We start from the raw sequence: 15,162 nt of genomic DNA on the forward strand, positions 1-15,162 counted from the left end.
TCTTGCTGAAACTATTTATTAATAGAGGTCACAATATATAATTTGGATAAGCATTGATACTTAAAAAGTGTGTATGTGGGGGACATAAAATAACAGACACTAAGCCAAAACTTTACAGTAACGTATTTGAGCTCCATGGACTAGGGAAAATGGAGAACAGCAATCGAAATGGCACTTTCAGAAGCTGTCCTGAACACACAGATTAATCAAGCAGCTTGTGAAACACAAATAACTCTATTTCAATCAAATGATTGTTCTAATTGAAACCATAAATTAACCAAGGACTTGTGTCATCTACAACTAAAACAACACAACTCCTCCATCTATTAGAACACAAGAGAATACAAGATTTTAAAAACCTATTTTATACAACCTAAATCCCGAACATATGGGTAGCCAAAATGTTCCACAGCAGGAGAAACAGAGAGCCTCTCTCACTATGCCCTGGCTAGAATTCCTGAGTGTGTCCTCACAGCAGCAGAATCTCGTGCATACATGTGCACACACACGGAAGCACATACATACAAACCTACTATACTGACAACACATATTCATCAAAATTAACTTATATGAGTTTATATGAATTTGTCTATGTTTCCCTAAGTGTTCAGCTAAAGATTGTCCTTACTCTAAATAATGTCTTGAAAGCTGGAGTCATGAATGACGTTAGCCACACTCTGTTTGCAGTGGTCACAATGCAGACCTACAACTGTTTTAAGTAACTGATTTCAATTAGAGATGGAGCTACCCTTTAAAATGGAATCTGACAGCACAGTATCTAGAGCCTATTTCCTGGTAACCAAGACTGCAGTGAAGATGTGAGGCCTCCGCCATTCTGCCCATTGTGCAATTTCTAGAACGCAACTCAGGAACATGTCTCAGGGGAACAAGCTGATAACTGATTTAAAACCTGTTGGCAAAAATAATGCAAACTAACCCTTGATTGTTTGCTCCCACAAGACCAGACAAAGAGATGCTGAAAGCTATGAAGTGAGCAATCACCCCCCCCCCCCGCGCCGTCAAATGATTCCATAGTACAAAGAGACCACCTTCACAGCCCAGACCCATACTACAAGCAGGAAGCTTACTTGCTGGAGGATGATCAGTCAGTTCAGCCAAGGTTACATTTTCAAAAGAGCCACAACATTAAAACGACAACAAAATTTACTTAGTGAAGCCAGTCATAAAAATCCATAGTAACAGATGGTAAATCTGTGTTATGGCTGTACAAAGTGTGCAAATAGTGAGTCGTGTACCCTTTGGGGTGTAAGACATCTATCTACATCCATTATACTTCACCCAACAACATCTACTCATGTCTATGGTACCACTCCCTGGGAACAGAGTCTCACTGAGGAAGGCCAGACTGTGCTGGAACTTGATACGTAGCCTACATGGGCCTTAAAACTCTAAATCCTGCTACTTTAGCCACCTAAGTGTTGGATTACAGGTATATGTCAACTCTCTAGTCTAATTGTGGAGTTTTGGGGTTTTTTTTATGTAAACATTCTCAACTTATTTAATACAATATAATAAAAAGGAGTTATAAAAGTACAAAATATAAGTCCTAAATCTGAAAAATAGAGAAAAATTTGAAACTACAAACTACTATGAAAGGAGAGAACATGAATGAGAGTGGAATTAAAAGTGATAAAAACTGAGGAAACTTCTACTTCAATTTTTAGAAGTGGGTTATTGGCAAGAAGACTTCATAGAGGATGTTTATTTGTATCTCCGACCAAAAACTATAAGCTATCGATACCCACATTAACAAAAGGAGCTTGTGTCACATGACAAACAAAATAAGGAATCCATGATCTAAACTCTAAGTCAAACTATACGAGGAACTATCAAAAACCAGTCTTTTCAATTTGTAATTATGTCTTAATACTTAATAAAATGAATATAATAATTCATCTCAAGTTTCAAGAATTAAAGAAAAATCCACATGCAACATGTTATACATAGTGTATTATTCTCTGACTCCATCCCTACACTCATCCTGCACACTCACTCTTTTGTCTAGGCTAGAGAAAATTCAAAGCTATTCTCACAACAATAAACAATTAATTTCCCATAATACAAAACAGATATTGCCTCTTGAAAAGTTAGCACTGAAAGTTGCATATAAACTTGTGCTCAGCAGGGTGGTGTTGGAGCATGCCTTTAATTCCAGCACTCAAGAGGCAGAAGCAGGAGGATCTCTGTGAGTTTGAGAACAGGCTGGTCTACAAGAGCTAGTTCCAGTACAGCCTCCAAAGCCACAGAGAAGCCCTGCCTTGTAACCTCCGCCCTACACCACCCCCCCCCAAAAGAATGTGGCAGCTTATATGAAGACCAGAAAGAACACAAAACTAAAGGGACCAGAAATGGGCTTGTTGAATCTAGGAAAACAAGACTCAAGATAATGTTGTTTTAGAGTTGTCTGATACAATTTGATTATTTCTATTTGCTTTTTATGATTATTGGTTTGAGTTGAGAAAGAATTACATTCATTTTACTAACTGAAACATAAAACAAAACAATTTCAAGGGTGGCAAAAGAACATAGGATGTTCTAACCCTGATGAATCTATAAGTTGTAAGGTAATTTGCTAAGCTCTGGTGTCTTTTCTAGGATGCTTTGTGGGTGTAGATAGGAATCTGTGTTATGCAGTAAACCGGAAGTACAGGTGGATGCTATCACATCAAATACTCACATGCACCAGGGCTAATGTAACCTAGCAGCAGTACAGGTTTTGCCCTAAAATTACTCAGAAACAAAAGTACACAGAATTCTGGAAATGGATAGAATGAGAAATGGCAATATAATACTGAACTGGAGTAAACAGTGTTTCTCCCAAATTCATATCTACCTGGTTTGGAAATAGTGTATTTATAAAATCTAATTTGGGTAAGGACATTCTGCAATAGGGTAGGACCTAATACAATGACTGCTTTCCTTAAAAGTATGGGGAATTTGTATTGTAGCCTGATTATCCTTTGCTTTACATCTAATATCCACTTATGAGTGAGTATATACCGTGTTTGTCTTTCCAGGTCAAGCTACAACCCACAGACCCAGAGAAGCTAGGCAACAAGGAGGATCCTAAGAGTGACCCATGGATCTCCCTGGAAAGAGGAAATATATGAGCTCTCCTGGGTAAACTGGGGGTGCTGTGGGAAGGGAGAAGAAGGGAGGGAATGGGGATGAGAACATGAGGGATTGGGATGGTCAAGTTGGGGGCAGGAAGGAGGGGGAGAATAATGAAAGTAACATCTTGATAGAGGGGACCATTATTGGGTTAGGAAGAAAGCTGGTGCCAGGAAAACTCCCAGGAACCTTCAAGGAAGACCCCAGCTAAGACTCTTAGTAGAGAGGGTGCCTGAACTGGTCTTCTCTGTAATCAGATTGGTGACTACCCTAATTGTCATCATAGAGCCTTCATCCAGTAGCTAATGGAAGCAGATGCAGACAGCCTCAGCCAAGCACTGGGACCAGCTCTGGAAGTACAGGGAGGAGGGACTCTATGAGCAAGGAGGGGTCAAGATCATGACAGGGAAACCCACAGAGACAGCTGACCTGAACTTGTGGGAACTCACAGACTCTGGATAGACAGCTAGGGAACTGGCACGGGACTGACCTAGGCCCTCTTGCATGTGGGATGTGGGTGACAGTTTTGTAGCTTAGTCTGTTTGTAGGGTCCCTGATGCATGAGCTAGCTCTTTGGAATCTATTACCTATGGTGGGATGTCTCACTAGCCTTGATGCAAGGGGGAAGAGCTTGGTCCTGGTTCAACTTAATAAGCCATGCTTTGTTGACTCCCATGGGAGGCCTTACCCCTTCAGAATGGAGACAAAGGAGGACTGAGTGAGGAGTTGGGAAGAGGTGGGAAGTCGGGGGAGGAAGTGGGAGGAGAGGAAGAAGGGGAAACTGTGGTTGGTATGATTAAAAAGGAAGAATGGGAAAATCTAGACAGAGAAACAGAAAAATGCCAAGGAAGATGGACATGGAGAGCTAATGCATCCAAAGGCCAAGGATGATGGGTACAGAGAGTTAATTATCCAAGGCCAGGAATGGGGACTACCCATCAGTTGAGGAGAGGAATGGCGGACTCTGTACCAGACACTGAAGGAAGCACAGTAAGCACTGTCTATGTCTTTAGTTGGAGTTACCAGACACTAAAACTCCTTGGAAACGCTATTCTAAGCTATCCAGTTTGAGGTTCTTTGTTTTAACCATGGTTGGAAACTAACACAAGTATGTGTGTTAAGGAATATTAGTTGATGATATATGTTACATTAGTTTACGCTGTGGAATATTTGTTTAATTATGCATTCTCTTATGTTGCATTCATCTAACTCTATGAAGCTGTTACTCTGCCTGTCTAAAACACCTGATAGGTCTAATAAAGAGGTGAATGCCCAATAGCTAGGCAGGAAATGGATAGGCAGGGATGGAATGCAGAGAGAACAAATAAAAGGAGAGGAAAAAGAGGGAGGAGCAAGAAAAGAAGGAGAGAGAATACCAGGGGTCAGTCAACAAGCTACACAGCCAGCTACAGAGCAAAAAGTAAGGAAAGGCATATAGAATAGTGAAAGATAAAAGCCAAGGGGCAAAAAGCAGACAGGATAATTTAAGTTAAGAAAAGCTAGCTAGAAATAAGCCAAGCTAAGGCCGGGCATTTATAAGTAAGAATGAGTCTCCATGTATTTATTTGGAAGCTGGGTGGTGTGCTCCCCAAAGCATAAGAGAAACAAAACAGCCAACTGAGCTCAGAAAACTGATCTCAGTGTTTTACAACTAACAAGTAGTTGCATGCAGACCTGCCTATAAGGAGTTACCAAGCTGGGAACAGTAATTATCTCTGGGTGAAAGAGTGGCTGATTTTTGTTCTACTGTTTGTGCTCTCTCCAAATTTTATAAACCTTTTTTCAATAAACATGTTTACTTTCATAATCAGAACAAAAGCCAATAGTGATGACTCCACAAATAAACTTGTACAGAGTTAAGTTAATCAGGAAGCAAGGCATAAATAAAAACATGCAAAAATAGAAAGGGCAAGGAATGAATGTCTATCAAATACACATTTTTGTTAAAATAAAAGACATTACACAACCTTTTGTAGATGATTTTAAATCTAGATAAAGTGGATAAGTTTGTAGAATAATGCAATTTACCAAATTTGATCCCCCCAAAAGATAAAAAGTCCAAAAAGATAGTTAAACTATTAACATCTCTTCTATGTAACCCTAAAAGACTGAATGATACAGTGGGAATATAAATAATTCCTAAAAACAAGGAAAATACCATGAAACTTTTTTTTTGTCAGATTCTAGATTCTGAAAAAGAAACCTCTGGGAAGCATAAGAGAAGAGGGGAGGCCTCCATTCTATTGAAAATCAATACAAAACATTAGCAAAAAGATTGGGGTTCCTGACAAAGATGAGATCTGTCTTTCCACAGAAACTAAAAATGATGGAAAACATGCAAAGACAGTTTTCAGATGTTGAATTACAAATAGGTAGGTAGATGATAGACAGACAGACAGACAGATGCCAAACAATGGAGAAGTGAAGAAAAATAAACGAGATAAGCCTTTCAGTTCTCCCTTGTGCTCTATGAAAACACTTTCTACATCCCAGTGGGTTTAGGTGAGATACCCAAGAGAGGGGGCAGCTCTGGTAGAGAAGAGTTGGGTACCAATTCTAAGTGCAGGAGAATCTGCAGGCCGGTACATGCAGGGTGAGAGAGCTTTAAAGAGCTCTGGAGAACTACAGCAAGAACTATGGACTGACTGCCCTATGCACATGACAGGAGCAAAGAAAGGAAAGCCTGGAAACAGACCAAACAATTCCTTATCTGCAGGAAGAAAAAGTTGTCCCACAACATAGGAAGCTGAGCAGACTCTTAAGAAGCATATTTATTTGCTTCTTTTGCTAGCCTTCCAACAAAAGCTATTTCTCACCTGCTAACATCAATTAAGAGAAAATCCAGAAAAGATCGACTATTTCCAAGTAACCAAACTAGGACCAAGAACACAATCCAAAAATATTTTGGAGAATAAAAATAAGCCAGAACCTAACAACATAAAATTTACAATCTGGATATTAATAACCAATTTCCAGGCATGAGAAGAAGTAAGAAAACATGACCCATGATGAGGAGAAAATAAGTCAGTAGGAACAGAATGAGAAATGACACAGATGATAAAATTAGTACACAAGATCATGAACAGCCAAGCATTCCCCATGTGTTCCAAGTAACAGAGGAATCTATGAGCACAATGAAAATACAAACTGATGTAAAAATATAAGTGTATGGTTTTTAAAAGTCCCCAGTCAAACTTTTGGCAGTTAAAAATAGAATAGTAAAGAAGAAAAATAGATGGGCTGAGTAAGCCTGAAGCCCAAAATAGAAATTATCCCTAATGAAATACAGAGAAAAGATTAAAAAGTGAATAACAGAATGCAACTGAGCTGTGGGACATGAAGAGGATCAACCAGCTACCATAGAGCAAAGTGGCAGGAAAGATGTTGCATAAAACAATACCCCGCTTCTTGAAACCTGACAGAAAGTCTACAACCACAGAGACAAAAAAGCTTAAGGAATACAACACAGAAACAGCACAAGAGCCGGGCGTTGGTGGCACACGCCTTTAATCCCAGCACTTGGGAGGCAGAGGCAGGCGGATCTCTGTGAGTTCGAGGCCAGCCTGGTCTCCAGAGTGAGTGCCAGGATAGGCTCCAAAGCTACACAATGAAACCCTGACTCAAAAAAACAAAATAAAAAAAAAAAAAAAAGAAAAGAAAAGAAAAAAAGAAACAGCACAAGAAATCACATGGCATGCCACAATCACAATGCCCATAAACACTGATAAAACTGTACAGCACTCAGTAAAAAATTAAAAACACATTATACTTTTGCTAAAGAAAATTAAGACGGATGACCTCAGATAAGAAACAAGGAGCTGTAGTAAATAATATGGAACACTCTCAAAGTACTAAAAAATATTGAAGACATTAAAAATATTGAAAAATGTTAAAGTTTTAAATGCATTGAAAATATAATTTAAAAATAAGAGGAAGAAAATCACTATTAATGATCTGAAAAAGATAAAACAGACTAGATGGCAAAAGCAGACTGGATGACAAGCATGTTAAAGGCTTGCAGAGAAAGTGACCCAGATGGGAACCGGAACCTACAGAAAGAAGGGAGAACACCAGAACTGATTAAGAACAGGAGTTAAGAGGAAAGATTGTGGCCCTCCTAGAGAAACCTTTTTAATGGATATCTTTCGGTCTAAAGAAAGAATTACATCAACCATATGGGCAATTGACAGGTGTAAAAGGCAGACAAAATTTGATAAATGAGGCAGGAGATGTTAATAAACAAGGGACATGAGGTTCCTAAAGTGTATATGCAGTGGTGTAGTACAACTGAAGAAAATTATAGTAAGTTAGATACACATCCTGAAAAACCACAGAGCATCTACTAAGGCAATGTGAAGAAAGGAAAACAGAAACATGACAATCAGTGTTTAATAAAAGGTAAGTATGGAATCAAAACCAAAAAATACATAAAAAGAAAAGATGACACAACATGAGAATAAAACTGAAGAAATCTCATATATATGAAACGTATAGGACCAATTAAAAATAAAAAAACATGATGTCAGACTGGATAAAACAACATCAAAATATATCAAGTCTGAAAAAAAACACATAAATTTAAAGGCCAGATACTTTAAGGTAAAATGACAGAAAAGGGCATGTCAAACTCACACGAAACAACAGAGGTTTAGAGTAATTTTTGTCAATAAAGAAAGTAGATTTTAGAGCTACAAATATTATCAGAGCTTGACAGTGGCTCTTCATAACGAACATGAGTCGATTTATCTACAGACAATAAGATACCTACCTGTGCATTATATAAAATTATAGCTTTAAAGTACATAAAATAGATTTGAATAGAATTGAAAGAATGCACTGAAAAGGCCATCATTACACTTCAGAACTTCGACAGACAGCTCTCAATTACGGAAGAGAAAGGAAGAAAACAAGCAATGTCAAAGAGAACCAGAACAACTCTGCCAACAACTTGATTTAATTGACATTCTTGTCGAGAACCATGAAATATTCACCAAGACACAATATATTCTGAACAAAACAAGCTTCTCAAAAATTTAGATACGTTGAAATCATAGTTTCTGAGCAATAGAAAATTGAGAGAAAAAACCAGTAACGGAATGATATGCTGATAGCTCCTGAAAAGTCGGCGACTAATAAACATGCTTCTACCAGTAGAAAGGCTAACTATGATGTTACAAGTGGACTTAAAATAAATTGAAATATACAAAGGTATGGGACTACCTGTCAATTCACAAGATGTTTACAATAACGCTTATAAAGAAATATACAGCCTTGGATGCTGTATATTTCTAGTAAAAACTAGAAAAAGTCTAAAATAAATAAGCTAAACTTTGAACGTAAGAAATTAGAAAAATTAGAGAATTGAGGAAGAACAGAAATCCATGACAATAAAATGATCAGAAATGAAATCTAAAACTAAAGCTAGTTCTATGAATACATGGATGAGTTGACAAACAGGGTATATTAGCCATATAAAATAAGAAAAAAAATCCCACAGTCACAAACAAACATTAGCAAGAGTCATTATACAACCAAAAAATCCCAGAGGCAAGGGAGGAGATACAGGAAGAGTCTTCCTAAATCAGTCAGAGAAGACAATAAAATGAAAGAAAATTCCCTTGGAGGAAAAAAATACCAACCAAGTAAAGTACACATATATCTATTTAATTCTATGTGCAGATGGCTACAGGTGAAGAAGAAATAGTATTAACTATACTCAAATGTCAGGGCTACTTTGTGATTTCATCTAGCTTGGGCTACAGGGTAAAGCCCATGTCTCAAAATTTAAAACAAACAAACATAATCCTAGACTTCAAGGTAACTACAGACCTCTACTGAACCTGAACACGGACTTCCTCAAACTAATAACTTTGCCAAATGCTACTATACTGAATCCCAAAATATATAAAATGGTAATAAACCATCACCAACTATAGTTTATATTAGTAAAACAGGGGTGGCTTAACAAACAACAACTTACCCAAATAATTTACCACATTAACAGACTTTCTGAGAAAGCATTTGATAGGGTTGAGTATCCATTCATGATTTAACATTTTAACAAACACAGAACAAAAGCAAACTTCCTCTACCACACAAAACTCACAACATCACAGCAAACACTGAATGACCAGGGCTTCAAGGTCACATTATGGGGGATGGCTCTGAAGTAAGATAAAAACAAACTTGCCAGGTCATGATGGCTCACACCTTTAATCAGTGCACTGGAGTGGCTGAGACAGGCAGATTTTTGTGAATTCAAAGTCAGCCTGGTCCAAAGAGAGTGTTCTAGGACACCCAAGGCTACACTAAGAAACCCTGTCTCAAAAAAGCAAACAAATACACCGACGCATAGAGGCAGAAGTAAGGCAGAAACACATAGAGAAGGAAGTAAGATTATATTCACACACAACACAATTACACAGAAAACTACAAAGAAACTGTTTTTAAAAATTAGACTTATTAAGCAACTGGTACAATATAGTATTAACACTAAAACTATACACAACATTAATGAATATTTAGAAGAGAAAAATCTTTAATCTCATTTATAAGAACTAAGAAAATTGAAATTCTTTGGGATAAATTTGAATTCCCACCCCATAAAATGTATGAGAACTTTTAAGAAAAATGAGAAAACATTGCTTACTTTTTAAGAGCCCTTTTTAAGAGGGTTAAAAAGATACAAACAAGATACAAAAAGATACAAACAAACAAACAGCTGGTAGTGCTGATTAACAGCCTGAATTAAGAAGACAAGGCCCAGCCCTCAGTGATGGTCCAGATGGGAGCTCCAGTCAAACACTCTTCAGTTGGGAAATGCTGTTCTAGATGTTGTTTTGGAAAGAGTCCTCAGGCAAAAAGATCACAGATTTCATTATATTCTACTCTGTAAATGAGTGTTTGCTTTCCCTCTGATAAACACTGTGGGTTTTGCAAGCAACATCTACAGAGCCAAAAATGCATGAATGCTCTTCTCCTTCAAAAAAGTTCTGCATTCTGCTTCTAGTTGTAAAACTGAGGATCAAACTGAGAATTAAAGAGTCAACAAAGAAAGTGACATGCTGACCTCTGTCCTAATTAGTGAAGGAGTGGCATCGATTTCAGGAATGTTTCATAACTGAAAACATAGAAATATGTACTTCTTTTCTAAGGAACACAGAACACACTAAAGACAGGCAATGGATTGGTCATCATCTGATATGATGGCAACACATACAACCCTAATTGTCTCTGAAATATGGTTTCAGATATGTGCTGGGTTGGTTTTTGTCAATCTGATACAACAGAGTCAGCAGATAAGCAGAAATCCCAGTTGAGGAACTGCCTCCATAAGAATATCCTATAACTAGGGCCATGGGGGCATTGTCCTGATTAATGGTTAGTGTATGGGTATGCCCAGATCACTATGAGCAATGCCTCTGATGGGCAGGTGGTACGGGGTAATATAAGAAAGTAATCTGAGAAAGCCAGGGAGAACAAGCCAGCATGTAGCATTCCATCATCGTTCTGTTTCACTCTCTGTCTAGGCTTCTCTCACTGAGACTATATGTAATCCATAAGCTGAAATAAATCTTTTCCTTGCCAAATTGGTTTTGGTCAATGTTTTACAATAATAACAGAGAAGCAAGCAAGAATAACACAGGACTGGTCAATAGATGGCTAAAAAATCTGCCCAAAGCATCTTGAACATAGGTCTAAAATTAACTGGCTCATCATTGTCCAACCTCCTCTTTCTCCTCAAACTGATACATAGAGAACACAGCTGCACTGTCTGCTACAGGAGCACCTTCCCTGAGAAGACATAACCCTCCCCACCCTCCTTACAGAGCATCATCAACAATCCAAGTATGATTCTACCAAAGCCAGACTTACAGAACCAACGAGTCTACTGTGTTTACCTAGCATAAGTGAGGGTTCATTTACAGGAGCATGGTGACTCAAAGAAGCTACACCAACCAGAACATCCCAGCCAGTATGGATGAGGACTGCCTTACAGCTGGGTACATAGAGTTCCTCCTTCACTTAGCCTTCCACAGTTGCTATACTAGGGAATTGCACAAAAACACAGGATCACAAAAAGTTAGGGTGGACTTACATACAAAAGACTAGAGAGCAAAGGGGGGAAGCAACTGAAACATCAGATGAGGGTATAAGACCCCTCCCAAGTCTCCTTATATGAGAAAATCCAATCCCAGGAACCCTGGTGAAGATGGCAGCTGTTATGCTTGGAGGACAGTTCTCTATAGCACCGATCCAGCCAGCAACCATAGATATCTCCCTTTTACAGATACCTTTCTACATCCCATCAGCTATTTTTCTATAAAGAAACACTAATTAATTTCAGAACAAGCTTTCCATGCCAAAAGGCAGGATCAAGAACATTGCATGGGTACTGAGAGAATAAAGGCCTCTTGGCAAAATTCAAAGTATAATAACAAATGAAAATGCAATTGTAACACAAACCTGTTAAGAAGAAAAGAGCTTCTTTATGAAATAATGTTTAAATAATTATGAAGGTAATACTCTTAATATCAAAATCAATTGTAGATATATTTCTGTTGTACAAGATGTGACAAGATTTTACTTATTCCCTATTTTAAAAATGTCTTCATGCACATAGGTAACTATAAATACTGGCAGCATTCCACAAGCCTCTTAGTTGAGCAAATCCATCAGTAGGAAGATCTTTCGGAACTCTGAGCTCCATAAATACACACACACACACACACACACACACACACACACACACACACACACACACACACACACACACTCTATCTTTCAAGACGTCATTTGCAATGAAGATTAATTGTTTCCAGTGTTGGTTCTGTCAGAGGAGACAGTTTGAACTGCACACCTGAATAAACTGAACTCTGAAATATGGAAATTGCCTTTGTTCTTGCATGGAGATTGAGAAGAGGCTGTTAGGGGTGCAGTTGTCACTAAAATCATGCATCTACTACAAAGCTGGGAGACAATCAAGGCCATAGTTTAGGGTTTAAGGCCTGCAAAACAGTGGGCATCTGGGCATGACTCTACTAGGATTGTTGTTATCAGATGACTTTGCTGTAATATAAGTTCTACGTATAACTGTCACTTTGCCTCTTAATTACAAATTACAAAAATTGATAATAAGCCTTTGGCAAAATCTGAATTTCTGATTTATTTAGTGTCCCCAAAACAGTAGGTGAGGGTGCTCTACTCTATGAGAAACTTTGAATTTTGTCCTTGATCTTATTTTTAAGGGAGGGAGAGAGGGTGGGAGGGGGGAGGGAGGGAGGGAGGAGGGAGGGGGGAGAGAGAGAGAGAGAGAGAGAGAGAGAGAGAGAGAGAGAGAGAGAGAGGAGGGAGGGAGAGGGAGGGGGAGAGGGAGAAGGGAAGGGAAGAGAAGGAAAGGGAAGGGAAGGAAAGGGAAAGGGAGAGAGGGAGGGGAGAGGGAGGGAAGGGAGAGGGAGGGGAGGGAAGGGGAGGGAAGGGGAGGAAGGGGGGGAAGGAAGGAAGGGGAAGGGAAGGGAAGGGAAGGGAAGGGAAGGGAAGGGAAGGGAAGGGAAGGGAAGGAAAGGAAAGGAAAGGAAAGGAAAGGAAAGGAAAGGAAAGGAAAGGAAGACAACAATAATAAAATATACCAAGTGAGGCAGTGTATACCTGTAATCTCAGCACAAGAAGGAGGGTCATTAGTTGCATGCCAGTTTGGCTACAGACACTGTCTTCCCCAACAGCAAAAATAAGCAAACAAGCAAACCACAGTAACATTTTGCCATTGCTGAGCTATCCAAATGCTATACACTAGGGTTATTTGAAATTATCCAGCTTTGGTTATTAGAAAAATTCATGGAACCAACCATGGCTAAATCTTTGAAGAACAAATAAGGTTTAGCAATGACACTACTAGTTCAAAGTACATGAGACCCTCAGCTTTTACATCAGCATCTATTTATGAATAACACTTTAATACAAATACAAGTAATACCATACAAATACAGTATGGCCATATATAAGTATATATATATATATATATATATATATATATATATATATATATACAGATATATGCCATATATACAGATATATGCCGTCACGCCTACATTTCGAGGATTGTGACTTTAAGCCTTTTTCTATATATATTTTTACCCCCACCAAGCTTAACACATATGTTAAACTCTGCCTCTGCTTATCTGAATCTGTGCTTTCTTAGTTCCCTTGTAAATCAGAAACATTTGACAGTGGGATCCACATTCTATTCATCTTTGTTTTGGCATGGTGAGTCTGCCACGGCAATGAAAAATAGAGAAATAAAAACAGTGATATTATGCATCCATTCCAATTGCTGCTGAGAACTTATAGCTGGGATGTGCGGTATGCAGAGCAGGATAGCAAACACCCAAAGCTCCCATTCCAGGGATCCTACGATCAAGCCCATGTTCAGAGGTTTCAGCAGAACTCAGTCCTGGGAGACAGTTGCACACATGGCAATCATCTATTACAGCCACCAGCTAGAGAAAAAGACCCCAGGGGTGAAGCCTGGAGCAGCTCATGCATGAGCTTTGGATTTTCTCTTAGTGATGACCCCAATGAACATAATCCTTCCTTAGCTGACATGGGTATGCAGTACTTATGCCCAAGATAGCCTACTCAAGAGTCAGTCAAGAGATGTATTTTAGCCTTATCTGTCAAATTGGCAGGATCTCTGAAGAAAAGTCCATGCTCAATACCAAACAAGTAAAGTAACTTTATCAGCTTCACAAAAATTCTACAAGCTTCATTCCCACATGCTTCCCAAAGGTCAAACCTACTGCCATATCCTGTAACCCTGGCACTTCCAGACATGCTCTGTGGAGCCTTTTCTATGGAGAACTACACATACTCTCTGTTGAAATGCTCCACTGCCACACAATACAGCTGCAAGCACAAAGGGCTAGAAGTTCAGTCCATGTGTCTGCTTCCCCATACAATGCAATCAATATTAGATTCTTCATTTCATGTAATTTTCATATGTCTCAAATTATTCTTCTTTGACATCCTTCCTCCATTATTAAAATACATCAAATCCTTTCTTAGATTGGGAGCAATAGGAAAGCAGCATCCATACTTAGCCTACAAGGTGTAGTTTGCCAATGCTCACACAGCCTGCCCTGAAATTTCCTTTCTTTTTCCCATTTTGGGAAATATTTATGAATAAATAGTTTTATATGAGGGCTGGCAGCTGCAGCCTCTCCTATCCTCCCAATAGTCAGTGGGCAGGAGTGGGGTTCTGCTGGCGGGGGCAGAACTGGGAATTGCACCGCAGCCTACCTTCATCTGTCTCTTCCACTTCTGCCTGACCTTGCTGGGATGCTCAGCCTTGTACCAGGCAAGCAGGGCCTCTGCTGGAACCCTGTCAGCTGCTTCCCGCTGACATCCTCACCCAGGTGCTGTACTAGAGAAGGTGGTTCTTCACGCCTTTATTTCTGATGCTGCTCCTCTGTAGAAGGACAGCTTTCACTGCTGTGCCTTTTCTTTCCCAGGTGCTTCTGCATCTCCGTCAAGGGGTCCAACCGGCTCTTGATCGTCTCATAGGAGCTTGGGCCTGGAGGGCAGTCGCCTTGCCCTGGGGAGAGCTGGTACCAAGGAGGTTGAGTTTGGGCCTCTGCTGCACTCTGGACCAAGTATGTCAGTATGCCTAGTGCTTTCTCTTGCCTCTCCTTCTCCTGTAGCTTCTCTTCTTCATGTTCTTTATTGCCTCTAGGCACTCCTTTCCCTTCTTTCAGCAGCTCCCTAAAATGGGTCCACAGGGCCAGAACTTGGAGCTCCTGCATCTGCTGCTTCCAGCTTAAGCAGTGAGTTCTGGCTCCTGGAATTCTGTTCGGGCCTCTTGCTGAGTGAGCAGCACCCTCAGCTCACACTCCTTCTCCTCCTCCCAGGCCTGGCCTCATCGCACTGCACATGGGCAACATTGTTCTTGTTTTGGCCATGCCAGCTCTTCTTGGGCAAGATATTCATGGTTCCATAGCTGACCTCTGACCAGCAGACCCACTCTCACCTTGTGAT

General features: G+C 39.5%; 2 protein-coding genes across 3 annotated transcripts in view; both read right to left on the reverse strand.

Annotated features, from left to right (window-relative positions):
* The window catches only part of Cdkal1 (CDK5 regulatory subunit associated protein 1 like 1), a 562,780-nt gene that overhangs the window by 336,345 nt on the left and 211,273 nt on the right, over nt 1-15,162 (reverse strand). The window lies entirely within an intron of this gene.
* Leng1 (leukocyte receptor cluster member 1) lies at nt 14,366-15,114 on the reverse strand. Its single transcript, XM_035442883.1, is given in 6 exon segments — nt 14,366-14,484; nt 14,487-14,534; nt 14,537-14,897; nt 14,899-14,968; nt 14,970-15,042; nt 15,045-15,114. Coding segments are annotated over 6 exon segments (741 nt in total).

Source organism: Cricetulus griseus, chromosome 3, assembly GCF_003668045.3.
Source record: "Cricetulus griseus strain 17A/GY chromosome 3, alternate assembly CriGri-PICRH-1.0, whole genome shotgun sequence".
In the NCBI taxonomy this organism is placed as follows: domain Eukaryota; kingdom Metazoa; phylum Chordata; class Mammalia; order Rodentia; family Cricetidae; genus Cricetulus; species Cricetulus griseus.